This window comes from Neurospora tetrasperma (genome assembly GCF_000213175.1).
Source record: "Neurospora tetrasperma FGSC 2508 unplaced genomic scaffold NEUTE1scaffold_1, whole genome shotgun sequence".
In the NCBI taxonomy this organism is placed as follows: Eukaryota; Fungi; Ascomycota; class Sordariomycetes; order Sordariales; family Sordariaceae; genus Neurospora; species Neurospora tetrasperma.
Genome location: NW_009799099.1, coordinates 4,046,140 through 4,071,192, shown reverse-complemented (window position 1 = coordinate 4,071,192; position 25,053 = coordinate 4,046,140). Strand labels below are relative to the sequence as shown.

General features: G+C 52.7%; 8 protein-coding genes across 8 annotated transcripts; 6 read left to right on the top strand and 2 right to left on the bottom strand.

Annotated features, from left to right (window-relative positions):
* Window positions 1–1,644: 1,644 nt before the first annotated feature.
* On the top strand, window positions 1,645–4,274 carry NEUTE1DRAFT_127885 (uncharacterized protein; the record flags this gene model as incomplete). Its single annotated transcript, XM_009850010.1, has 3 exons — window positions 1,645–2,729; window positions 2,803–3,174; window positions 3,291–4,274. The coding sequence occupies 3 exons, from the start codon at window positions 1,843–1,845 to the stop codon at window positions 4,075–4,077; spliced, it is 2,046 nt and encodes a 681-aa protein (XP_009848312.1).
* Window positions 4,275–6,806: 2,532 nt separating this feature from the next.
* Window positions 6,807–8,182, top strand: NEUTE1DRAFT_77044 (uncharacterized protein; the record flags this gene model as incomplete). The annotated part of the gene is made up of 2 exons (XM_009850009.1): window positions 6,807–7,019; window positions 7,162–8,182. The coding sequence occupies 2 exons, from the start codon at window positions 6,994–6,996 to the stop codon at window positions 8,180–8,182; spliced, it is 1,047 nt and encodes a 348-aa protein (XP_009848311.1).
* A 716-nt stretch (window positions 8,183–8,898) lies between these two features.
* NEUTE1DRAFT_58359 (uncharacterized protein) lies at window positions 8,899–12,929 on the top strand (the record flags this gene model as incomplete). The annotated part of the gene is made up of 5 exons (XM_009849052.1): window positions 8,899–9,826; window positions 9,884–10,875; window positions 10,942–11,239; window positions 11,298–11,427; window positions 11,500–12,929. 5 exons carry the CDS (start codon window positions 8,899–8,901, stop codon window positions 12,458–12,460), a joined length of 3,309 nt encoding a protein of 1,102 aa, XP_009847354.1.
* Window positions 12,930–13,189: 260 nt separating this feature from the next.
* On the bottom strand, window positions 13,190–15,648 carry NEUTE1DRAFT_58354 (uncharacterized protein; the record flags this gene model as incomplete). Its single annotated transcript, XM_009849051.1, has 2 exons — window positions 13,190–15,322; window positions 15,485–15,648. The coding sequence occupies 2 exons, from the start codon at window positions 15,646–15,648 to the stop codon at window positions 13,255–13,257; spliced, it is 2,232 nt and encodes a 743-aa protein (XP_009847353.1).
* Window positions 15,649–16,082: 434 nt separating this feature from the next.
* NEUTE1DRAFT_98335 (uncharacterized protein) lies at window positions 16,083–16,585 on the top strand (the record flags this gene model as incomplete). The annotated part of the gene is made up of 3 exons (XM_009850008.1): window positions 16,083–16,147; window positions 16,381–16,458; window positions 16,543–16,585. The coding sequence occupies 3 exons, from the start codon at window positions 16,083–16,085 to the stop codon at window positions 16,583–16,585; spliced, it is 186 nt and encodes a 61-aa protein (XP_009848310.1).
* A 3,592-nt stretch (window positions 16,586–20,177) lies between these two features.
* Window positions 20,178–21,765, top strand: NEUTE1DRAFT_120231 (uncharacterized protein; the record flags this gene model as incomplete). The annotated part of the gene is made up of 3 exons (XM_009850007.1): window positions 20,178–20,506; window positions 20,598–20,632; window positions 20,702–21,765. 3 exons carry the CDS (start codon window positions 20,178–20,180, stop codon window positions 21,763–21,765), a joined length of 1,428 nt encoding a protein of 475 aa, XP_009848309.1.
* Window positions 21,747–22,933, bottom strand: NEUTE1DRAFT_58350 (uncharacterized protein; the record flags this gene model as incomplete). The annotated part of the gene is made up of 2 exons (XM_009849050.1): window positions 21,747–22,562; window positions 22,631–22,933. The coding sequence occupies 2 exons, from the start codon at window positions 22,637–22,639 to the stop codon at window positions 21,831–21,833; spliced, it is 741 nt and encodes a 246-aa protein (XP_009847352.1).
* A 1,911-nt stretch (window positions 22,934–24,844) lies between these two features.
* NEUTE1DRAFT_93914 (uncharacterized protein) lies at window positions 24,845–25,000 on the top strand (the record flags this gene model as incomplete). The annotated part of the gene is made up of 1 exon (XM_009850006.1): window positions 24,845–25,000. One exon carries the CDS (start codon window positions 24,845–24,847, stop codon window positions 24,998–25,000), a length of 156 nt encoding a protein of 51 aa, XP_009848308.1.
* Between the last annotated feature and the right edge of the window lie 53 nt (window positions 25,001–25,053).

Here is a 25,053-nt window from a genome sequence, read left to right as displayed (position 1 = left end):
TGCATCCACAGTTTTGGTCAGAGCTCCCTATATAACGACCGTTGATATTGCTTTTCTTTATACCTCCTTTGGGATCGCGGCCGTGCGGTTGTTCGGTGTTCAACCCGGCCAGGTTGGCTAACGAGGTTCTGCGATAGGAAAAGGTCGGTCTTCCAGTCGACTGGAAGCAGGGGTTCCATAAATTTTCTGTCCTCGTTCGCCAGCCGAGTGTGCTGGGCCAAAGATGCTGGGGGCCTGGGTTGCTGGGGGAGACTGGGAGAGGGGCCGTATTGGCCCCTCCAAACACTCCGCCGTGGACCCTGGTCAAAAGGTAATCTCATGAACCAAATTTTTTCTGCCTCTTGAGCCCTTCCCCCCGTGCCCCCTCAGTCAGTCATTCAACTCAAATCCGCTCTGCTTGGAAACCACAGAAAGTGAGGATCCTCTCGCAGCATGCGCGTTTCTTGCCCAACGGTCTTCTAGAAATTGCGGGCCTCTGAAATTCACCTCTGCCCAAAGATGTCTAAAGGATTATGCATTGCTAAAATCATTCGCCCTGGTCCATCACTTACACAATGTTTTGACTGGGCCATTGTTACTAGCTTGACCCTGGATTGGCCAGAGGAACTCTGCGTGAAGCCAGTGGAGACGGGCCGAGAGGCGGCGACGAGGGTTGGCGGCTCCTCTAGGTGACGAGCCGGAGACGGGCAAAAGTGCACTCACACCCGTTCATCCTCTTCTCTGATCGCCTGGGTTATTTGGCCAGATGTTCCTTCAGCGTCTCTATTTACACCCCCATGCCGTTGTCGCTACGAAGCCGGTTCCTCTTTGAGCTAGTCCATGTTCCAGAGGTCCCCTCCACCGTTGTCAGAGCAGCCAAAGCTCGAAACTAGCGTACCACTGTTTTTCTTTTCCTTCTTCCTCGTCCGGCAGAGCGGAGGGGTAGAAGGGGCATGAAGGGGGACAGGAATGGCAGTAGCCCGAGTGGTGTATCTCGGTACAGTAGCTTGAACTCACTACCTGACAAATTCTTTGCGTCAGGAGGATCAAAGCCATCATCACACTTCATGACACCAAGGGTCAGACTGCCTCGTCTCCTTCAATTACCTCCCCCCTATGTCGGATGCGATGCCGAGGTCATTCATGGACTCTGCCTTGAGAAACAGTGTGTGTCCGGCATGAAGAGAGCTTTGGTGCTCATTTCCCAGTGGATTGGGACCCAGAGCATAACACTGTCTGCTATGAAAAATCAGAGGGCAGTGTTGGATTCTGAACTCGATCTCTTTTCCTCTTTTCTGTGGGCTAAATGGGCCGTTAGCTCTTGATATCATACCCCATCTTGACTAGCAAGGGTCGCGGCCCTGCTTGCCAGATCGTCTCGTTTTCCCTCAACCTCCTTCCCTGTACGGTTGGATCGTTTCTGCAAGTGCGAGAGTGTTAGAAACAATCCCCTACCATCCCACCCTCGTGAAAGCCGCTAACTTCGACTTGGTCTTGTTCCGTACCCCCTGTAGCTCCCGGGACAGTGCCGAAGTTAACCCTCCTCTCACAACCGTCCTCTTGACCATTGGTGGCACTATGGCTTGATACAAGTACATACATATGTACACCACCGCGCTCTTCTACGACTACACTCTTTCGTTATCCGATCCTCTTGTCGTTCCTTCTTATTCCTAAATCAACCCAGACGGCGTCTCTTTCGATCTCTCCTCCAAACATCTTTGGTGCTCTACTCTTTCGCCCCACAACGCACGAGGAGGAGTAAAGACTACTAGGCAGAACTATCCTCCAACCTAAGCGACTCGAAGGGGTTTTTCTGTGAAGGAAACCTTCGAGCAATCTTTGGAGGAGTGACAGCTGCCCATGTCAGCGACAGCAACATACACGGTCAGTATGGCAGAGTTGAGAGCTGAGACTCAGCACGGAGGCATCTGGCCCAACTACGGGAATCCGGTACAGATGAATACTGGTCGGTACAACACTCAAGAGTCTTCGGTACCAGTAGGATCGGCGGCTTCTTCACATCTTGTACGCCCTCGCAGTCGTCAGCACACGATGGACTATCACAACGCACCATACCATCATGGACGGCCTGCCCAGGAGGATGGCGATGGCTACGATAGATATCCACACCCTTCGTTGATGAACATCCCCAGCATCACCACCGGCATGAAGCGCAGCTACTCCCAGGTCGACCAAACTCCCTATACGGAAATGGTCCAAGATCTCCGCGATGACTACAAGCCGGCCATGAATCACGACCAGAAGCTACTCTCGTTCAAGAAGGTTGGCGACAAACATACCATCGTCGACCACAAAGGGCGGATTCACGAAATCGAAATCGAAGCTCAACTTCACGGCATGTTCTTTCTGTCGGAGTTTCCCTCGCCTGGCGACGGCAATGTCTTGAACGCCGAGTTGACCTGCTACCGCCGCAACCTGTTTCAAATCAGCGGCAATATCTGCTTTCCTCAAATACCGTTGTCTGTCATGCTAGAAACGGGCGAGACCAGCCAGATCAAGAACATGGAAGTCACTATCTCGGCAATCGAATCTGTCGACGGCCACCCTGTGCGCCTAATCGTCATTCCCTGGAAGACGCCCCCACCCAACTCACCAGAAGTCAACCAAGCTCCCGATCAAGAACCTCCATCACTTCCTCTGATTCCCTGGTCCGAAGAGGAGGAAGACAATGGCGGGGATCACTACGCTATCTATCCTATCGGGTGGCGTCGACTCCAATTTAGGATGTAAGCACCACTTCAGAACCACCACTCACTCCAGATTTCGTTATGTTCAATAAGCTGATGCGTTCCTATCTAGCGCAACGGCCAACAACGGTAGACGGAAGGAACTACAGCAACACTTCGTCCTACACTTGAAGCTCCATGGAACCCTGGCGAATGGTACGAAACTTGTGCTTTCGGAGCTTACCACTGCGCCGATTGTTGTCCGAGGAAGAAGCCCGCGGAATTTCCAAGCGAGAAAGGAGATCCCGCTGTTGGGATCTAGCGCTGGTTCAAGAGGACAGACACTCGTGGAAACCGGTCACTCAATTGTTGCGCAAGCTGTCGCGCTTAACAAGCCTCCTTATGATTCGAGACCCCGTGTCTCGAGCATGGATTTGCCCAGAACAGCGTTCACGTTCACGTCTGCGAAGCAGATGCCCCAGAGTCCTATGCAAATGCGTTCGAAGTAAGTCAACAAAATCTCAAGATACGGAGGTGTGGCATATTCAAGGCAGTGATGCTAGCTTCACTAGGGTCCTGACTTGATAGAGGAAAACGATACGTGATGCTAACATAGGTCAGCAGTTCTTACCCTACAAGTTGGAACCCATCTAGTCAGGTGTCGATGCCACACAACCCAGGATCGACCTCTTACCCGACAACATCGATGGCCGGCCCCGAGCCCTATCCTAAAATGCCCCTTTCTGGAGCGCCCAGCTACACGGCCGAGCCCCAAGAGATGCCTATCCAGCAGACCTCCATGCCTTCTATGCAACTCTCTATGGTAGCCCAAGACCAACAACCGTCGGCCCCCATCCGAACACAATACGCAACTTACGCATCGGCACCTCCGCCGCATCTTTCGCTGCCGAGCACAGCGGACAGCTCGCTTAACGTGCCGCGCTATGTGGACAGCAATCCCCGTCCTTCAAAGAGCCCTCGCCACGGTAGCCATGGCTCACTCACTAACGAGACGGCCTCGGGCGAGTATCGCTATGGCCCCCCTTCGTACCTTGGCAACAGCTCAAGTGATATAAGTCCCCAATCGCAACATCATCCGCCTACGTCAGGTGCAGGAGCAGGCGGGGCGTCGTCGGGCGCTTACGGAACACCATCTCAAGAAGGAGGTGCCTCTGCCCCAGCGTCTGCGCCTACGAGTGCGGCTCCGCCGCGGGATTACTTCCCCTCATCTCAGTCCTGGACCAGCACTGCCGGTGAGGGGCAGACTTCATCGTACACGAACGGAGGTGACAGGTCCTATTCCTTTCCTACAGGTGTGAAAACGGAGCCGCACTCGCAGCCTTCGCACTCGGGTGCACCAGTGCCAGGCGTGTATGGCAACAACCACTATGCATGGAACGCCACGTAAAAAGAGGAAACGAAGTTTGGATCCACGACTGAAATACCAGGCTCCTAGTTGCTTTTAGGCTGATGATAACGAGGAGATTAAGGCGTCATAAATGGTAATTGTTGCTTGGAAATCAAGGCTCAAAAAGGGGCGTGCGGTCAAACAGTGGTGGATATTGGTGTCTCAATCCCATTCATGATGGGCTAATCAACGACACTATGGATGGTTTGCAGCTCGGCATTTTTACATGCCGGTGACCGACCTGGAAACAGCGCACTACCTGGTTGGCGGGGTGCGCCTGGCGTCAAAAGAGAGGTCGAGGAAGCATGTGGATTAGAAAAGGAGTCTGCATGTCTCCAGGATGGCGGCGGCAGTTTGATTTTTTGTTGATCCAAAATACCTTTCTCTTTGCGGTTCTATGTTTCTCAACCAAGAGCTCTGTTTTTCTATATCCGTACATACACATATACGTCCCTGTACAAATTTCATGTGCTTCTGTTGCGGGCGGTGATTTGGCTTCACCACTGCATGATATACAATCAGGAGGGATTTCATCTGTCATTGTCTTCCGTTCTTCTTGCGCATTTTCAACGTCCAATCGATACCACTCCAAATACCACAATGCGTATTACCTCCCAGGATGATTTGCCTGTGTTTGCATGATCAATATGGAAAATATATGCGCGTGATAAACCCAAAAAAAATTATTTTTTAATAAAAGATTAAAAAATTTAATTGACGGCGCCTTTCCTGAGTGCTATAAGCCCCCCTTTATCTGCGTTTTCATGCACCGACTGACTGATTCCCACCCAGCCTTGGCCGGCGTAGGTAATCACAGTCACACTTTGCAGAGTGGGCACATCGTTCAAGCTCATCATATCACGCTCCCATGGCACTCGCTCATGTTGTGTCTCTCCATGCTCATGGCTTTCTGTTCCCACGTGTCCCTCCTCCCCCTTGACCACAGCTATAATGGTTGCTTAACCGAGCTTCACGGTAACGACCGAGTCCCTGGGTGGAAATGGAGGTCAAAGGCAAATAAAGTGCTGAAGGATATAGGTGTATGAGCTCGGTGAGAAGTTCGGCGACGAAAACCAGAAAAGATGAGACATGAACTCGTGTGACTAGAGCGCTATATCTCATTCAACCATTTCCTTTGTCGTCTTGTCACAACGCTTTTTACCATTTACTCGCCCCTCTTCATCTGGAAAGTACATGAAACCACAATGGCCCAAAAATTCCGATCCAACCCGACCAACTTGTCGTATTTTCCCCTTTCGTTTTGCAGACTTGACAAGTGAGATATGTATTTAACATTGTATCTCACGTCCCACAGCCTTGCAAGACAGACAAAGAAGCTTGCCGCCACCACCAGGAGACGTGGAGGTCAGCAGATGCTTGGCTGGCCTTTTGTATGTATATCAATCAACTGACCACTCCTGATCTGGCAGGTGCTAGGTACTTTCTACCTGATATGCCTACTACATACATAGGTAGGTACATAGCGTACCTAGAGACAAAAACATACGTATACAGGTTTGGCTTACCATGTATGCTACACATAGCATATTCAAGTTCCCGTCAAGTTCAAGGTTCAACTTCAGCGACAACTTCTGTCGGTGTTCTTGTTGTGCTCCGTCAGGCGCCCACCTCCTACTTTCCCCAGACCTCCATACCCCTCAGGCCCCCCAACCCCGGATTTTATCAGTTAGGTAGGTATGTAGGTCCTACATATATGATGAAATGCCGTGTTACCAACCTGTCCCAACCTTTCCGTCGACCTATTTAGATAAAAAAATTTATTAAAAAGAATTTAAAGAAAGAAAAAAAAGAAAAGAAAAGAAAAGAAACGACGATACATAACGGATACCTTCGAATTTTACTATGGGTTGATGCTTGCGAGTTTCCATCTATGAGCCTACGTGTGTAATAAAACCGTTCGTTCCATTCAGTCCACAGCTGTCACAGGGCTGGATCCTGAGATACTGGCACCCGGGACCGTACCATACGTGAAACCCGTCATTGACAACGTCCTCCCTTCTTGTTGTTTAGGTATGTATATGGCAAGATGACAAGCATGTAGTTGGATGAACGGGTGGAAAATGCCTCGGCTGGCCGCCCCATTGTGTTCAGGGACACGATCTCATCTACATCTCTCGTCTGCTGCCCTTGACCATGGCAGAAAGACAGCATTTTCTTGAGGCGACCAGGAGGGTGAGAAGGGTGTAGGATGGTCACATGGGGGTTTTGTTTGAGCCTCTTACTTACTTCTCAGGTAGGTAGATAGTTGCGGACGTCACGATGATACTCGCGTAGAAAATCACTAATGATGCAGTGGCGGTCGCACACGGAGATATAAATCATTCATTTGAGAGACGGCGAGACAACATTTTTTCGACATGGTGTTCAAAGCTTGAAGTCTCGAGGGAGGCAGTACATTGAAATGACATGCCGGGAGGTTATAAAGGGGGGTCTCTCAATCTACAAGTTTTGAAAATGGGCAAAATGCTGAACGGATTGCCGCTGCTGGAAGTCGAGAACAGCAGCAGCAGCGGACAGCTGTCAACCGAATGACAGCCCACAAACTTGGCAGCTGGTGGGCCCTGGCCAACCTCCACATCCACTGACTGGGGAGTGCACAGCGACGATGAGAAGCAATCCATGTCGCGCGCCTGCGTTTCCCGATTATCAACACCAATTCGCTCGTTCGTGACAACTGGGTTGGTGGATCGTGATTGCACGGCTTCAATTACTTACGCCCCTTATTTTGCGACTACAGTGGCATCACGGACCTGCCAGCTAGCTCTTCAACACTATCGGACCTCGTTGAAAATTTCTTCCCTTCACTCAAATCATCAGTGGCACAAATCTCGGCTCAGCATAATTCCACATTCCACGAGGCTTTTCATTCATTGAAAGAAACTCTGCGAAAGAACGATGTTTGAGGTACCTGACGCAAAACGGTCAGTTTTTGTTTTTCTTTTTCTTTTTTTCTTCCCCAAAAGCCTTTCTCGTATCCAAAATTTGCACCAGTCAGACCACCTCCGATTTGTCACGGTACACACATATATTGTACATAACTTCTTACTGACCTGCCAAAAACAGAGTGAGAAGAGATGAGCTCTTCGGTTCAGGGACGTCCGATCGTGGCTCCAGTCCGGACACAGCGGACGAAGCCGAAGTGGAAGCCAAGGCTCAGCTACTCAATGCCAAACTCTCTAGCTTGCTTTCATTGAAGTTTGAGTTTGATGACGGTGCGGCGCGTGATGATAATGCCACTACTGCGGCTAGAGAGCCGACAGAAGCTTCGGCCAAGCAACCTGAGGTGGCCAGGGAGAAGCCCCAGAAGAAGGAGAAGGAGACGAAGCAAACAAGTCAAGGTGACGCCGAGTCCTCGGATGATGATGGCAGTGACGAAGAGGACACACCAATGCAAGACCAGGCGCCACTCGAAGAGGAGGAAGAAGCCGCCGAATTCGAGTTTCGCCTCTTCTCCACCTCAGCCCCTCAAAAGATCGTCCTCCCTTCCAAGGACGAAGAGGATGGCGCAGGCGAGACGGTTATCGCTGACCGACCTATATCCTACTACATACGCGGCGAGCTCACGCCTGAGGAGCAAGAACAGTTCCGGGCCGCAGCCGTGACTAGCCAAGACATTCTGAACTGGGCCAAGCAGCGGGCGTGGGGACTTGAGGTGCCGTGGAGGGTGAGGAAGATTGTCGTTACAGTGAAGGGCAAGAAAGCAGACAGGGCCGCGGCAGCAACAGCTCTGCATGGTCAACCGGTGGCCACGGGGACCGAAGTTCAACAACAAGCAGGCGGTAGTGAACAGCAGAAAAAGAAGAAGAAGCGACTCGGAAAGAAGGGGAGAATTGCCATGAGGATCAAGGAGAAGGCGAGGAAGGAAAAGGAGGAGGCGGAGCAGAAGCAGAAGATGACCAAGGAGGAACACTTGAAGGAGAAGAAGAAGCGGTTGAATAGGGAGAAGAAGCTCAAGAGGAGACAGAAGGAGAAGGAGAAGAAGATGGCAGGCAAAGCGGGAAGTTCGGTGGGTGATGCTATGTCTGCGGTTGGGCAGGATTCGGATTCGGAGGGGGATGAGAAGGAGAATACGATGGTTGAGTAACCGACGCGTTGGTGGTGGGTTGATAATTACTTGGGGAGTTGAAGATAATGCAGGCCGTGTGTAGCAGCATCTAAAGCGATGACTGCCTCTTGTAGACAAAGGAGCCCCTGAAGCCCTGTAGCCACGCTCTCGGTATGGTACCTACTTCCCAGGTTCATACAGGGGATAATTAATCCGAGCACGCAGCGTTTTGGTCATGAATGCCACGGTACTCAGCCCTCATATTATGTACACCTCCTCTCAAGTGAAGCACCCCAAAAAGAGTAAGGTAGTACTGTTACCTATCCATCAAGGTTCTGCATTTGTTGAGCCACAAGCAGGTGTCGGTGGAGGCAAAAGTATCAAGGCAATGGCATTGCATTGTAATTCGACCAATCACAGGCGGCAGGCAGTACCTAACGCGGCAGGGACGACGCGGCAAGCTCTCCGCATCATCCAGCTCTTCTCACTATAGCAACTGCATGCCCGCGTTTGAGCATGAGGAAAGAGTATCTTTGAATTGATTTCTTCCATGAAACATCATCTTGACATGTTTTCTTCTTGATATTCTCGGTCAGCTCCAATCGTACAGCATCATCAACAAACATGAGGTAGCCTTATCGACGAGTTACGACAATCCTCCCACCCCTGAAACACCCCGATTTCTTCAGTTTAGCGGTCTTGTCACTGGCACTCGCAGTTGCAGCCGCCGTCTGCCCCACCATCCACAACCCTCCATGACCATGATGAACGCGCTCTGGTCGAGAAGCACCTCCTCTTCCGGCGACAGCGCAGAGAAAAGCGCCAAACCGGCCAGCGATGCAGTGAGCACCACTTCCGAACAAGTGGCCGATCTCTCGGACAGGCCAAATGCGCCAGCCCTACCAGCTCGCCCGGCCCTCCACAGAAACCAGCCTTCGGCCCCTCCTCCAGCAGCACCGTCGAACCCTCCGCCGCCAGTGCCCTCCGGTGCTGGCTCCGGCAACGCCAACAATGCGTCGGCGCAACCCCAGGACTCCCTGTCTCTAGCCCAACTACGAAGGATCGTTGCCGAGTTCCCCAAGTCCGAGCCGATCGCCTACGACTATGTCTACACTGATGTGGGCCCCATCGAGGAGGAGGTGGACGAGTGGTTCCTCTATAACTTCTGGCAATGGGTGCGCCTGAACACGGCCAACCGGGCCTTTGACAGCACATGGGAAAGCATGTTCGGGGAGGACGAGACCTGGGACAGTGTCGGAGACGACGACAGGCAGAGGTTCGTGCGGAACGCCGTCCAACAGTTGCAGACGTCAACCGACAAGACGGCCCGCGGCGAGGCTATCGGCACGCTCGTGTACATAGTGTTGGGACGTTGGGCCGAGACTGTCAAGGCAGCGAGCCTGCCCAATTTTGCGGACCACAAGGTCAGGTCCGCCGCCACCAAGGAGCAGCTGGATGCCATGAAGGCAGGCGTCAAGCTGCTGGCTGAGTGTGGTGGCATCCCTCCCATGTGGGATGCGCTGAGGAAGGCCTTCGAGCCATTCTGGGCGGACGACGGAGACGTTGGCCAGATAGTGCAGGCCTATGCCGAGGAGCTGATGCATTTGATGACCATTTTGTACATCTCTTTGCAAACGACGCTAGACGACCTTGAGGATATGGCCTCGGCCCGCAAGGAACTACGTACGAGGTCCCTTTTAACACATGGCGGCGCTCTGTTAAGTTGCTAACATATGGCAGTTGCACTCAACCCGAATCTGGTTCACTTCATGTTGCATGCCACGGCAAAACTTCGATGGGACGATAGGAACATTCTCCCCCAAACCCAGGTCGGTTCAACTACCTTTGGAATCCCGGGCGCGGCCAACCAACATCGAATGCTCATGAGTTCCCAGGTTTTCCTTTTGTTCTGGAAGTCACTTCTCCTTGTTTTCGGCGGTTCCAAACACATCGCGGAGGCCAAAAAGGCTACGGCAGAAACACCTTCCGACGTTAAGGACAAGGAAATTATTACTGCTTCCCCGCTCGATTACCATGTGTTCCGGCAAGAGATCACATCCAAGTATCCGTCATATATCCCGCCCCAATGTGCCATTCCCCTCGAGGCAGAGCAGACGTCAATCCTTCCTCCGCTACCTAACCACCCAACCAGGAACAATGGACAAAACGGTATCCTTCCCGGCCCACCAAACCAGAGCGCCTCCGCCTCGATTCTCCATCAGCCGGTTCACATCGCGACTCCTGCGCCCTCCCCTCCTCCGAGCCCGGGTGTCGGTGGTAAAGGTGGTAAGAAGCAAAACTACCAGACTAACCAAAACTTTCCGTTTATGTATCCGCCCTTGGACGCCACCAGCAACAGCGCTGGCGGAAAGGGAGTTGCCGGACTACAGGACCTGTTGGTAGGCAGGAAGTGGGAGGGAAGCGATGTTCCCGCCTCCATTATCGAAGCTGGCGAACTATTCTCCACGCGAACCAGGATGACACGAGCTACCAGGCAGCTCTGGGAAGAGCGCGAGAGATTCCTCAAGTTTGAGCGTGGATGGGAAGGTGTCGATGAGGACCTCATTGACGAACTTGATCTCTCAGAACTTACACTTGAGGAGAAGGAGGAGCTGGGCTTACTGAAGGAGAGCGACAAGAAAAAAGATAAGCTCGGCCACGAAATTGACTTGGGACCACGGCCTGTGGATGATGATATCAAACATCGTCTTGAGGCCGTCGAGGAGTTCTATGTAAGTCTTGATGAGTGACTTATGCTTCTGTCTTACGGTACTTGCTGACTCTACTACTCTTTACAGAAAGAGGCTCTCCCTCATCTGCAGTCACTAGTCATTGTGCTGCTGAAGGCGATTGTTGCTATCGCCAGCAGTCTAGTTCAGCCGCAACCTGGACAGCAAAATCCTGGTGCCCCGCAGAACAATGGGCGTGTTAGCGGAGGGCCGCCCCAGGGTCGGGGTCAAAGTAATGGCAACAATGCTGGCAACGACCCTCCCTCCCCCTCGGATGACAATGTAGATGAGGCTAGGAGCAGAGAAATTGCGGCGAAGGCCGTGACAGGTATCATGATCCTATTGTTGAAGTGGCTAAAGCTGTCTCGTAAGTAATCATGCGACCAAGACCAGTACGACCGCATCGCTGACGATCGAGTGTCCAGATATCCTCAAGTTCGAGTACTTCACACAGCTACTCTTGGACTCTAATTATCTTCCTCTAGTGCTGAAGCTGTTTGCTCTGCATGATGTGCAGCAGGTGGTTGAGAGCAAGACCGACAGGATAGAGCACAGGTGAGATTGCTTCGTCTCCTTCGCAAAAAACACTACCTCCGGAAATATCGGTTGCTAACTCATCATGACCAGTTTCTTCTACTTCTGTGGTTCCCGTGCCGGCGCAATTCCCCAGCAGGGTCTTATCAACCCAACCGCGACCGACTTCGAAGACGTTGATGTGAGCGAAGACGAAGCGGCGCCTCCCGCCATTAAGAGAAACCGTTCACCTCCTGGCGCAGAAAAGGGAGGACCACCCGACGCTTCATCCCAATACATATCCTCGCAACCGCCCCAACAACAACAATCAGAAAACTCGGGCGTCCCCAGCCGCCCCGAGGTCGACGAACTCGGCTACCCCGTCAACCCGCTTCCCAAAGAGCCCATCACCGACTTCTCCCGCCGCAACTTCTTCTCCCTGATCAATTACCTGCGCGTGATGCAGAAAATCTGCAAGCACAAGGCCCACCGCAACCTCCTGCTGGTGCACTACAAGTCCTCCAACATCCTGCGCAAGTCCCTCAAGGTGCCCCAGCAGGAACTCCGCCTCTACACGCTCAAGCTCTTCAAGAACCAGGTCCCCTACTGCGGCCGCAAGTGGCGTCAGTCCAACATGCGTGTCATCACCGCTATCTACCTGCACTGCCGCCCTGAGCTGCGCGACGAGTGGCTATCGGGCTCGGATGTCGACGCCGAGGTCGAGGAGGCGCTGCCGCTCGAGCAGGCGCTCAGGAGCCTGACGCACTGGTTCAACGTGCAGCGGTATCCCGAAAGGATGGGCGCCGAGGTGACAGCGGCGATGAGGGAGGAGAGAGATTTTTTCACGAGGGAGCTGGAGAAGAGTGATTGGATGGGATGGGAGGGGATCATGGCTGGAGGAGGGATGGGGATGGATGGTGCTGGTGGTGCTGAGCCGATGATGGGGATGCCCGGAATGGGAATGGGCATGGGAATCGGTGGATTGCCCGGTATGGGAGGCATGGCGGGGATTGAGTATGCGGCTGCTGCTGCGGCGGCGCAGACGGAGCATGAGAGCTCGATGGGGTGGAGTTAGGGTTCCTTACTTGACCATGATCTTTCTGCTCTGGGCGAAATTATGATTGAATTGAAAGAATCGGGTATAGGGTTTGATGCTGACACTATCATGCGTCTCGCTTCAGCACGCATTGGGACGTTGAGGGCCTTGGAGGCGTTGAGGCACATAGGGGAGGAGAGACGGATTTGGGTAAGGGGGCGAGGATGGCGGACCTTCTCCGTTGAAGATTAATTGATGTTATATAGTCAAGTGGATGCGACGAGGATGTCAATCATCCCGCAGCGTTCTCCTAACACCTTGAGGTCTCCAGCGGAACTATTGATTGGGAATTAGTTGTAACATCAGTCACACTGGTTATTATTATGTTCGCTAATTGTTCAGAGAGCCGAGGCGGACAGCACGGACTAACTTCTGATCTGCTTTCATTGGGACTGAAAGTCCATGGCTAATGTTATTAGGCCAAGCTACATCTGACATAATGAAGGGGGGGGGGGGCCCTCGTAACATGAAATGGCGGTCCAGGCTGGCTGGCCCTTTCCAGCAAAAACTCGCTTTCTGTCATTGAGGACAGGAAATACACTTCGAATCGCGATCCCTGCTCTCTTCGCTTTATTTTTAGAGATATATTTCCAGGACGTTGTTATTGTTTTTTCAAAGAAGGGGTATATCAGAGAACATCAGTAGTAAACAGGCAACAACAATGACACAAGAAAAGACCAACGGCCCAGTCATCTGTTTGAATCTAGTTTTTTTCTTCTTATTTCTTTCTTTCTTTCTTTCTTCTCTGCGGGGGTATCCAAGATATTGATTATTCACCACGTAATACTCGTTTGCCTTGTCTTCAAATCCATCTGACCGTTTCGCAACCCTCTCGTGCCAAGCTGGACCGTAGCCGTCCGCTTGTGCAAGTCAAACTCCACCGCCCTCACCATCACGCGCCGTTCCTCCGGGATGATGACCTTTGGCGGCGGCGGCGGCGGCGCAAACTGCCGCTGCCGCTGCTGCTGTTGTTGTGTTGGCCAAATGTAGTGAGTTCTGCTCCCGGACGCCGTAGTGTTGGTGCTGGTGCTGGAAGTGGAACTCCCCGTCCGCCTTCCCCATCTCGTTGGCGCAATCCCATTCGCACTCCCGTTACTATCAGACCGGACCACTCCGGATTTACTTCCACTTGCTGCACCGTCCATGGTGTCCACCACGGCAGACTCATCCATAGTCATAGACATGGGCATAGACATGGACATCTGCGAATAGCTTGCCACGGGACTGCTACCTGGCGTGACGATCATGCTGAAATCATCCGACTCCTCAATCTCCGTGATCCACATGCCGATCCTCGCCGTCAGCTCGCTATCCCACATGGCCTCTCTCCGAGCACTACTGCGGAGGAGCTGGATAGCCTGCCTTCGAATCACCGGGTCGCGGCACTTGGTCGCTACCACAAACAGCGGCGGCACTATCCCGAGGTCGGCACTGAAGCTCGGCTTGATATGCCGGGCCGCATACTCGTTATGCCCACCAAACATGTTTCGCGCTCGCTCGTAGCTGGTGTTGTGGCCATGGCCGTGCCGGCAGAAATCCGGATCCGGGCAGCGCTTGGCGGCTGCCCGCCGCTCTTCGTCGCCGACTACCTCCAGGGCTAGGTCGACAATGGTCTTGAAGTAGCTGTTGAAGTTGTCAAACTGCATCTCACTGGCGTTGAAGGTCATGAGAAAAAGGATCAAAGCCATGATCTGGAACATTTTCAGGACGGCGATGGCGGCCTTTTCCTGGGTGGTCACGCTGGGGGCTGTCCGCGACTGGAGGATGGGCTCGAAGGCTTCCGACCAGGCGTCGAGATCCTGTTTGAAGCCGAGGCCGTACCGCTTGAGGTTCGGTGGTAAAAGCCCCATGGGCCCGTTCGGGACGTGCTTGAACATGGTCTCGGTGAACTTGAATATGCGCTCGCATAGCTTGTCCCACGCGACACGAGCTTCTATGACGGAAGCGAAGCGGTCTGGGATGGGATCTGGGAACTGAGAGCCGGGAGAGCTGACATCGGAAGCTGGGGATGAAGGGTCCTGCTCGATCGGTGTCAAGCGCACAACGTACGGCTGGGGGAAGTGGAAAGCCATGTCGTAGGACTTGGCTTGGATTGCCAACCTGGTGAACATCTGGATCAGCTCGTCTTCCACGGGCTCGCCCGGCTGGGTGATGAAGGCTCGCCTCCTTTCGGCACGCAGCTTCTCGAGCAACTGAAGTCCTGTCTGGATCTGGAAAATGGCCTGTTTGTGGTCGCCAACGAACGAGTCGAAGCATGCTAGCAGCACGCTTGCCATCAGTCTCGTCCGGTTAGACATGGGATCTGCCGTATTAATGAGCGAGCGGATGGCCTCATGGTATTGCTCCAGAGCCATTCGGAAATGCGTCATGGCAAGGTCGGTGGGATCTCGATCGCTGGCTGGTGAGCCCGGCGGCGACTCACTCGTCTTCTCTAAAGTCTTGTACAGGGCACCTAATGCCACGACGGCGTGGCGGATCGTCGGCTCGAAGTGGCATTCTTGTAAGACAGTTCGCGACCAGAAACCAGAATCGAAGAATCCCGAAAGCTCATTGGCAGTATGTTCGCGGAACAACTGGAAATACAAGCCCTCCCTGTCGGTAAATGGCACATTCGCGGCCGGCGATCGGTGGAGTGTTACGGCGGTGCCGGCAGACTCTCGTGGTGTTTGCGGAGGTGTGTTTCGTCTTTGGTACTTGACCACTCGGCGTGGGGCAAGTTGGATGGGCGCATCACGGCCGGGAAGAGGTGTAGCTGGTGCCGGTCCTGGTTTCGGCGCAATCTTGATTACTTCGGATGGCCTCGCGCTCCGGGGCGGAGGTGGGTAACCTGTGCACTCCTTCCTGGAACGAACACAGTTGGAACACGCCGGCCGCTTTTCATCGCATTTAATTCTCCGCAACCTGGCCGTGAAAGGCTTGTTAGCATCTTGTTCATGCTTTCAAGCTACCAATCTGCATGCACTTATGCATCAATTTTCTGCGCCCGCAAGGCACTGTACGTACTTGCAGTTGCTGCAACCCGTCTTGACTTTTGGCTTGCTTGTCCTCGCCCGCTTTGGCCTTTGCAAAGCGTCAACTGCTGTGTCGTTCATGGCTGATATTGCGATCATGTCGGATGAAAGACTAGAGAATTGAGGAGAGTGGCCAAGTTCTGGTGATGATGACATGAAGCCGGCGTTTACTCGTCGATCTCTCGAAGTTGATTGGCGCTATTCGATTTCGGTCTGGGGGTTAACGCATGTGTCAAGTAACGGCATCGCAGTCGTTTAAGACTCGAAGAGATAGACCGGATTCGTCCCCGTGTATATGTATCGGACCGTCGCGCGCAAACAGTACGTAAGGATGTGTATGTAGTGTATGTCGTCGAATTCGGGATGAAGTGGAACTGCTGGCGATCAGACGCACGTACGAACTAACAACGACGGGATGGATCTGGCTTGTCAGTAGCTGGTAGCAAGCAGCCAGCAGCGAGGTGATACGCCGACGTCGGTGTCACTCTTGCAAGATTTGTGCGTGGAAGAAATGGAAACAAACAAGAGAGAGGCCAGGATGGGAGCAGCTGTGGCGAATCCAGGACTTCTTAAAGACACCCTCATCGGCCATGTCTGGGAGTGTCCGAGGACGGGACGAGAAGGGTCAGATCAAGGGGGGAAGAGCTTCTTACACGTAGTGTAGTGTAAGTAGTGTACTACACCTCTGCTGGGATACAACTTGTTAGCGTGGTTTGTCAAGGTGGCAATGAACCTTCGATTTAGGCACATGAAATAGCCAGTTCGTCATCAGCCCGTCCCCTGTTTCTTGTAGTGCTCCCGTACCTAGCTAGCAAGTTACGCCCTAGCAGATGTGTAGTCTACACTACACGTGTAGTTCGTCCTGTGCTACGCTACTGTAATGACCAGGGGTGACATGCGCTACCATATGCAGGCCGCCATTCCGCCACGCTGCCCTACCCATTTGACCCATGCTTTATTAAACGGGTCTATAAGAGGCATGTAACGGTAACAAACTATGCGCTGTAAGTATTCGCGTGCGAAACAATATAAAAACTCCAATCCGTATAGGGACGCCAAGATAGGAAACAAGTCCCTCACGACTCTCGCTTAAGAGAGAGATAAATGAGTCTCCGTGCCAATGTGTAGTGATATGAGATATTCTTGGGTTTGGGCGAGGAGCGTGTGTTGAGAGAAGCCATCCCAAAGGGGGAAGACCTGGAGATGGGAAATGGGGTAGGTAGGTACATGATGCCTCCCTCCATCAGATCCCAAGATACTACTGAATGGATGGTGTTCACCCCGCGTTTCTTTTTGATGGAGGTCTCTTAGTGGTATTAAAATATTAAAAAGGCAAGGCAAGCAAAGCAAGACAAAGCAAAAAGGCAGATAATCATCATTTGCTCACAGGGAGCACGGGAAGAAATTCATAGGGTCACCGCTTCTGTTTGGCTTGTGGAACATGGGGTGCCACACGGCTGCAAGGTTGCCTCTGTGAGGGACAAGGATCTCACCGGGCTGTGTGCCGGTAGGCGGAGGCTAGCTAGTCCGGCCGCGCGCATTGGCGGCCCCGGGTTTCGAAATCATGTGTCGGCGTCTTCACTGCCATTCTCAGCACAACAAACACATGACGGCATGTTCGTGTCTTGCCAACTTGTTATCTCAACATCTAGCGCCCTGGGAGCCGCGCATGAGGAGTGCCGGCTGCTAGGGAAAGCAAGCCTTTCACGGGGCCACAGGATGTTTAAATTCGGCCGGAGCTTATCCGACTGGACTATAACCGACTTCTGTCCGAGTTTTCCCTAGGAATCGCACCTTTGCGCAACAAAGGGCAGCATGATAGTAACCGCGATGTGGCGGCAAAGGCTTGGATAACAGTTACATGGTCAGCGTCAACGCAAGTCCGACAACGACCACGAGTTACCCCGGCATGTCTGTGTTACGAGAACCACCCATGGCTTGAGCTGATGAAGATCGACACATACAAGCATGGACAGACATTACGCAAAATTGTGATGCGGTTTTGACGGTGCCAGGCCGGAAGACTAGGAGCACCACGGAATGTCGGCGTAAGTAAGAGGGCCATGATGAATGACATCGATGGACGTTGTTGGGTGTGGGGGGGTTGAAGAGTCGGTGATCCACTGATGATATGAACTCCGGCCGGCGTCGGCTCTGCCCTCCATTCCAGCCCTACGACCCACAGGCGGCGGTGCGGCTTGGTTGGCTCGGATGAGCTCATTCACCGTGATGATTGGGCCATGGCCTGGCTTGCTGCGCATTCTCAAGACAACAACGCATGTACGAACGGCACCCAGTCAGTCCCATTGACCCAGGAGGACGGACAGAGAATGTAGGTACATCGACTGCATACCCTTTCCCATGGAACAGGCTCTCAATGGCTAGCATCAGACCCTTCCCCCGTTGACTTGCAGTTCCTCATCAGCCCCAAGTTTAGGGTGATCGGTCCCCGAAGGAATGGGTGGCCTCGCTAGGTGCGGCCGGGGGGCGTAGGCGAAGTGCACATTCCTGCGCAGTCTGACTTCTCACCAATGAAGAGCGAAGAGAGCAGGTGTCGATGGCTTCAGAAAGACAGACGTCAAAACCTCGATGATCTTGCGGCGAAGCTAGGACCCGTGCCATGTCTCCATCACGACCAATCAACGAGCTTCCTCATATATTCTGGCCTGGTCTCGACGCCCCAGTTTTCCAAGGCTTCGTCTGGGATTGTGCCTCCAATGATTTCCAGCTTCAGATGCCGAGCGATTGGCGGGGGTGTTAAATTGGCGGTATCTCGCAATCGGTATCTGTCGGCGAGTTTCTCTTGAATGTGGGAAACTGGCCAGAATTGGCCAGAGCGGAGCCGAGCTGCGGCCGGTCACGGTGCGGGCAGCGGCCGGGAGCCGAGGTTTGTTTGCCAACAACCCCGTACCTGATACAGGGGGAAAGACAGGCCATGAGGTCCACGAAGCTGGCTTGCATGTTTCGCCGTGCAGTCGAAATTGATTGTCACTGCGGTAGTATGCCCATTTCATCTTGATTGACATTTGATCCTCGGCAGTCATCAACCAGCTTGTCGTTGTCCCGGGCGTTTATATGGACCCGTACAGAGAGGCTCGTCGGGCCGGTGCATTGATCTCGAATAAACCAAAAATCATGAAGCGCTAGTAAGAACATGTCCCAGTACGCTGACAGCGAGGTCTGGGGCTACCGATGAGAAAGTCGGGCATCTTCCCGTCTAGGGATTTTTGACTAGCCGCGCGGGCGAGGGGAGAAAAAGATAGGTTCCGCCGCTGCGTCCTGTTTTGCTGGCTTACATCCCGCTGAGTAGGTAGTGCACTAAAATTCCAGTTCGGGAGCTTGGCCCGAGCAGAACGCTGTCGGGAACTCCGAATGCCAATCGATCGTACCATCATACGAAAAGAAACGGTCAACTATTTTGCTAGTGTAGTGAGGTGACGGCTTGAATTCACTGGGGCCAGATGAAAAGCCGATGTTTGTATGAACCAAGCTTCTTGTTGTCAGAATGGGGAACAGCTCAGGTCCTTCGTTTGGCTGCAAGGCAGTTTCAAGTTTTCCAGAGAGTTGTGATTCGTTCGACTAATGTACAACCGTTGATGGTGTTGCAAAGAAAGTGGCGGCCCAGACTCTTCCCCTCGTCGTCAAGAATGTGGGGTCGTTCGGTTATCAGTGCCCCTGATTGATTTCCAGATCTCATCCTGTCATTGAACAAGATCGCCCATGATTGTTGATGATATGTGCCTCCATGTTTTTGTTTGATTAGCTCCAGCGTGATATCGAAATGAGGATTTGGGAAAATTTGTCATGGCTGACCACCTCTACTCTTTACCCTTGGCTACCATCCGGCGTACCTTTGTAACAGTGCCAAGAGCAGCCCTGTGATAATATCCACCAAATCGCCGTTGTTCGTTCCGCTTGCAGCAAGTGGAATATTGACAGCAATAGTCTTGTTTACATACATATCAAGATCCTCAACTCCGATATCTAGACGACAATCCTCGAGACAATTCATCCCCAAAAAGGTCCGTTCAGCCTTGCGAGGCATACTCGGACGTGTTCATGTCCCCAGGCCATTTTCATCGGGATCCCCGAGCCCGGTCCCTACCTCCAGGCGCATGTGGTCCCCAGCTCCCGGCCACCCGCCGTGTGGAATCGATCAAGTGTGGAGTCGAAACAGGCTTAGCACAGTGGCTTGGGGTCGCTACTGTACTGCACTAGTGTAGTGTACGGGCAGGTGCGTACAGTAGCGTAAGAATCTACCCTTTGTTACAAGCCAAGACCGGGACATTTCACTGGCAATGAAGCGTTTCTGTAAAGTTTCCGTTACGCCAGGTAGGAAAATCGCGGATTTCAGTGCCGGCTAGGATCCATTCTGTTACGCAACTCTTCCTCAACACCAAGAAATCCAAGCCACAATATCGGGGTCAATATATTGGGGGAAAAAAACAGTCGGTCACAAAAACAACATTTCGGGCCATATCCTTGGGTGAAGGAAAAAACATTGAACGTTTATCGCGGGATCATTTCCGCATCGCATCGCGGAACTTGTTCCACTCGATACGGGGTATGGTCCGGCTTTCATCATCGCTCATACAACACCCAGAAGAGATATCGAAATTGCTCCGGCAAAAGCCCGTAATAAGCTACGCAGTAAAGACCCGGCCAACCTGCCGGCCGTAAACATCATGCCGGCTCCCACCTTAGCAGACATTGTCTTCTCGGAGCAAGCCAACCACAACTTCTCCAAGATCCTGGGAGATCTCAAGAAGTCGAACCTCTCCATCACGAATCGGCTCAAGTCCATACAGCACGATGCGGCCTTCGTGCACGAGGTAGCTGATGTTCTCGGCCTTCCGCTCGTGGCTAATGAGCGATGTGGCAGCTGGTATATTGATCCCCAACTGAAGAGGTCGTCGGCTTATTTCAAGAGCACCGATGGGCACACGGGCCAGTGGAAGTTTAGCACGAGGAGGCTGAACTTTCATCTTTTGGAGGTCATTGGGCGGAATGATGGGTTTGTACACCCCTGCGTATATCTTGTTTTGTTGCTGTCCAAGTTTCCGCTTCTCTTACACTAACAACTAATCATGTCATGACCACCACAGATGCATCATCGTAGACTCAACCCGGCGAGGCAAGCGTAAGTATTGAATAAACCAAAACCTCCACATACCAACAAGCGAACCCCCAGGACTGATCACTTATCCAGGCATGCCCGACGCCCTCAGCAAAACAATCCCAATCTGGTGCACCGTCCTTAACCAGGCCCTCTTCCCCTCCCACCCCCAATCCCACGCCCTCCACGTCCCCCCCACTGTAGTCTCCTCCTCCGAGCACTCTCAAATGTCCTCCCGCCTTCCCTTCTTCCTCAGCTCCCTCCTCGCTCTCCAACCCGATATTCCCTCCCTCCGCCAAAACATACAAAAACCCCTCCGCCCCCTCTGGGTAACCCCAGACGACGAACTAACTCCCGAGATGGTCGATGAGATCAAAGTCTCCTTCCACCCCGTCGTCTGCTGCACCAGCTCCCGCCGGGTGGTAGGTACGGAGATGAGTGAAGAAGGGTATATCCAGGGCGCGGGTGATGACACAGAGAACTGGGCGCACGGACTGACGGCGCCGCTGTTTTGGGCGAACCAGAGGCAGCTGTTGGGGACGCCGGAGGGGGATTTACCGGGCTTGATAGAGATGCTGGTTGCGAATTCGGAGGCGGGCGGACAAGCGGTAGGGGAGTTGAAAAAGGTTGCCCCGAGGCTGCTGGTGGGTGCGTTATCGGCTGAGGAGAAGGCGCTGACTTCTTCTTCCCAAGAAAACGTTTGCGTGGTTAGTCTGGTGCCGAAAACAACGGAAAAGGAGACGTGGGAGAAGTCGAAGAGGCATATGGAGGTTGGGCTGGGGAAGAGCAAGACTGCGAGCCGGTTCTTGAGAGAGGCACTGCCGAGTATTTGCGACTTTGTCTTGCGGTTCCTGCAAGAATGCGTTGATGCCGATGCCGAGATGGGCACGGGCACGGGCAAAGGCGCAAACAAAGAAATTGTCTTGTTGTGCGAGTCTGGTAGGGACTTGTCGGTTGGAGCAGCACTGGCTCTTTACTGCTGGTGCTTCGTCGACTCGGCTGGGACCGTCAGGTCTGCAGCGGACCAGGGGCAGAATCACAATAAGGCTTCCATTCGGGTGAAGCTGGGTCATATCATGACGGCATTTCCCGATGCCAACCCGAGCAGGGCAACTCTTCAGAGCGTAAACAGTTTCCTGATGGACTGGCGGAACTGAAAGGAATTTGTTCTAATTGAATGCAAAACCAAGAAAACACGATGGATATCATCTAAAAACGCCCTCTAAAAGTCACCCTTCTCGATCGCCGCCAGGTACCCCTCAAACTGGTTCCAGTCCCTCATGATGATAGAAGCACCCGCTTGCGCCAGGACCTTCTCCATCTTAAGTCGTTCCTCGGCCTTGTAGGGTCCAACATAACCAATGACCTTGATGCCCGCCCTCGCCGCGCTTAGCGTCCCGCTCTTGCTGTCCTCGATCGCCAGGCACTCCTCCGCCTTCTTTCCCAGCTCCTTGAGCGCGTGCAGGTAGATGGCCGGATCGGGCTTGCTCGTCGGCGGCTTCAGACTCGTGGCCGCGCTGAACACTCGGTCGCCAAAGTACTTGTCCTGGCCGACCTTTTCAATGCTGGCCTTGACGCGGCGCAGCGCCGAGCTGCTCACGACCGCGAGCTCGTACTTGCCCTCGGCAGCCAGGCGCTCGAGCACGCCGTCGACATTGGGGCAGGGCGAGAGCTTTTCCTGGATCTTGGCGATCACTACGTCCTCCTCCTTCTTCACGTACGTCTCCAACTCTTCATCGGTGAGCGGGAAGCCGTACCGCTCCTGCAGCGAGCGCAGCATGCCCCGGAAGTTCTGGCCAACAAACTCAACGATGAGCGATTCGCCCGTGAAAGGCTTTTCGAGCGGGATGTTTTTGGTGGCGGCGATCTGGTTAATCAGGTCGGCGCAGCCTTCGAAGGCAACCTCCTCCGAGAGGACGAGGGTGTTGTCGCAGTCAAAGAGGAGGGTGTTGATCTGCGTAACGGACTAACTGTTAGAGATCATTCGTACAAACCTATTTGGTCTGGGGGGATGTCTCTTACCTTGCCCATTTTGACTGATTGGTAGTTGATCGTCTGAGTTGGGTACTGAAAGTGTCTTTAGATGATGACGTCGCTAGCGTTCTTCGGCCGTGATCTCCAAGAGTTCTCGGTTAAGACAAGTAGCCGAAAGGATGATCGTGATGAGCAAATGGGTATCTCGTAAACACGAAGCAAGTTAAGCTATAAGCAAAAGTCGTGTACAGCAAGAGTGAAAGCACGTCTGCGAAGAGGCGAGGATAGAGAGCGAGGGTGAGTGCGTTAGGTTAGAGGTGGAAATAATAGCCGTTTTGTTGGGAGAAGAGAGGATAAGAGGATGAAGGAGTAAATGATGAGAGGAAGGAAAGAGCGGGAGAAAGAAGCTTGAAGTACCTACGTAAGGTAAGCGAGAAAGAACTACCTCTAGGTACTTACTGAATCCCTAACATGTGGATATTACCTACTTCCCGGTCTCCTTTCCTAACCCACTACATACCAAAGTCCAAGGCACAGAACAATAACAAAAAAGAAGGACCCCTGGGACCAATGGACAGGACAGGACAGGACGGACTCGTGCATCGCCGGTCTTGACCACGGTTACGAGGTCCGTTCCTGAAACTCCACCTCACCACATCACACATCACTGCCGCGCTCGGCGCTCGGGGACCACACTGACAAACCACCAAACTGCTGAACCTTCGAGACGGGATTCGATCGATCTTCTCGATCACTTTCTGAATGTTGCTCTGACCCCTCACATCACCCTGAGCACCTAGCACCCCCTCTCGTACACCTTTCTTTTCCTGAAGAAACGTGCAGACGGATGCCTTCTCCAGACAGGATGTTGATCGGCGTCAGAGTAGTGGTAGTGGGGCCCCCGGTGATGTCATTGGACAGAAGCCCCACCGTGACATAGAGCGGGGCCCAGGAAGTACGCTAAAGGAATTCTAACTTGTTAACAGTAGCACTAGAAGATTGCTAGAGCGATAGCTAGGTAGTTATCTAACTATCATCATCAATGAGACCAAGAACATCGTGCAGCCATGGACAGGCCTCGGTCGAACCATCTTCGCGAAGAACAACACAGCAACAAAACCGAAAACAGGTGAAAGCGCTCGATTCAAAATCCGAATCCAGAACCTCACAGAAACTTGGACCCGGACCCTGCAAATCTTTTGTCCAACAAAAATATCTAACCGTAGACATGCTTCCCTACTTAACCCCCCATTGAGATCGGCACCAGAATGGTGATCAAGTCAGCAGTAGAGCAGCCATCAGAGTCCCAAAAAGAAAAAGAAAAACAAATGAAACAGAAAGCAGTATACTGCGTAAGCGACAACGCGGGAAAGGTAAGACCGAGTGGTTACTTCCGCTTCCGCTCATTCTCCCATTATGCCGCGTTTCCCGATCGACCAGCCAGCCGGTTATATGTAATCCTTGGCTTGGCGGGGTGTTGGAATGGCTGTTGGGTAGACGGGCCGACCTAACAATGTCGTTGTTCCTCTTGTTTGGACTTTCGAAAATCCCGTGATGAGAGCCAAGATGAAGTGAAAAGTGGACAAGTTGAATCATCGGTCTAGTGTATGCAGTTGGATTCGACCCCGCCGTGGCTTCCCCCCTAAGATACGTAGTGTGTGTTTATTTGGTCAACATGTTGTAGCTGGAACTTGCTCATATTCCCACATGTCGCTCCGCGTCGTCTTTCAGCAAGTTACGGTTTCTCTCCAAGGTCAAGTCGAGAAGAGAGAAGTTTTCTGGCACATTGATTTGCATTCTGTAGTAACTATGTCCATCTATCGGTTTTAGCTACCCCGCTTGGTAGTCTATGGTCACGATCAACTTTCTATTCGTCTGTATCGTTTGGTGGTGATAACCGAGGATTGTCACCTTGAAACCATTCCGAGATGCAATATCCCGAGCCGTCTTCTATAAAAGATATAGCCATTTGATATCTAAGCCTGCTATGGTATTCCCATTGACGTTGGCCTCGCGTGTCTCTGGCTATTGTATAACCTTGAGAGAACGCAACATGCTAAGAGAGACCAGCGCCCTTTCCTCTCCCAACATTTACAACAGGGGGCCTATGAACTTTTGTCGGGGATACTCATTATCATCAAAATTGTCATCACCAGCTCCCACCACATATGCCGCCTAAACCAACAATACCAATCTCAATGCGAGCCTGACGCGATGAAAGCTGAGCACCAAAAAAAGAAACGAATCCAGTAACGCCCAAATATGGTGGACCATGGTCAAGAACCGCACATGGCGGACAGAGAGACCAAAGCAAATGCCCCCCGGGTAGAAAACAAATCCAACACGCCCACCATTCTACATACCCTCAAGGGGGTGGGTCCGAACAGGTTCCCGAATGTTGTCAAAGGCCGGCGTTGAAAGCTGTTCTTCAGGCCAATCCTGAAGATTGCTGGTCCCTTCCTGTTGAGGCG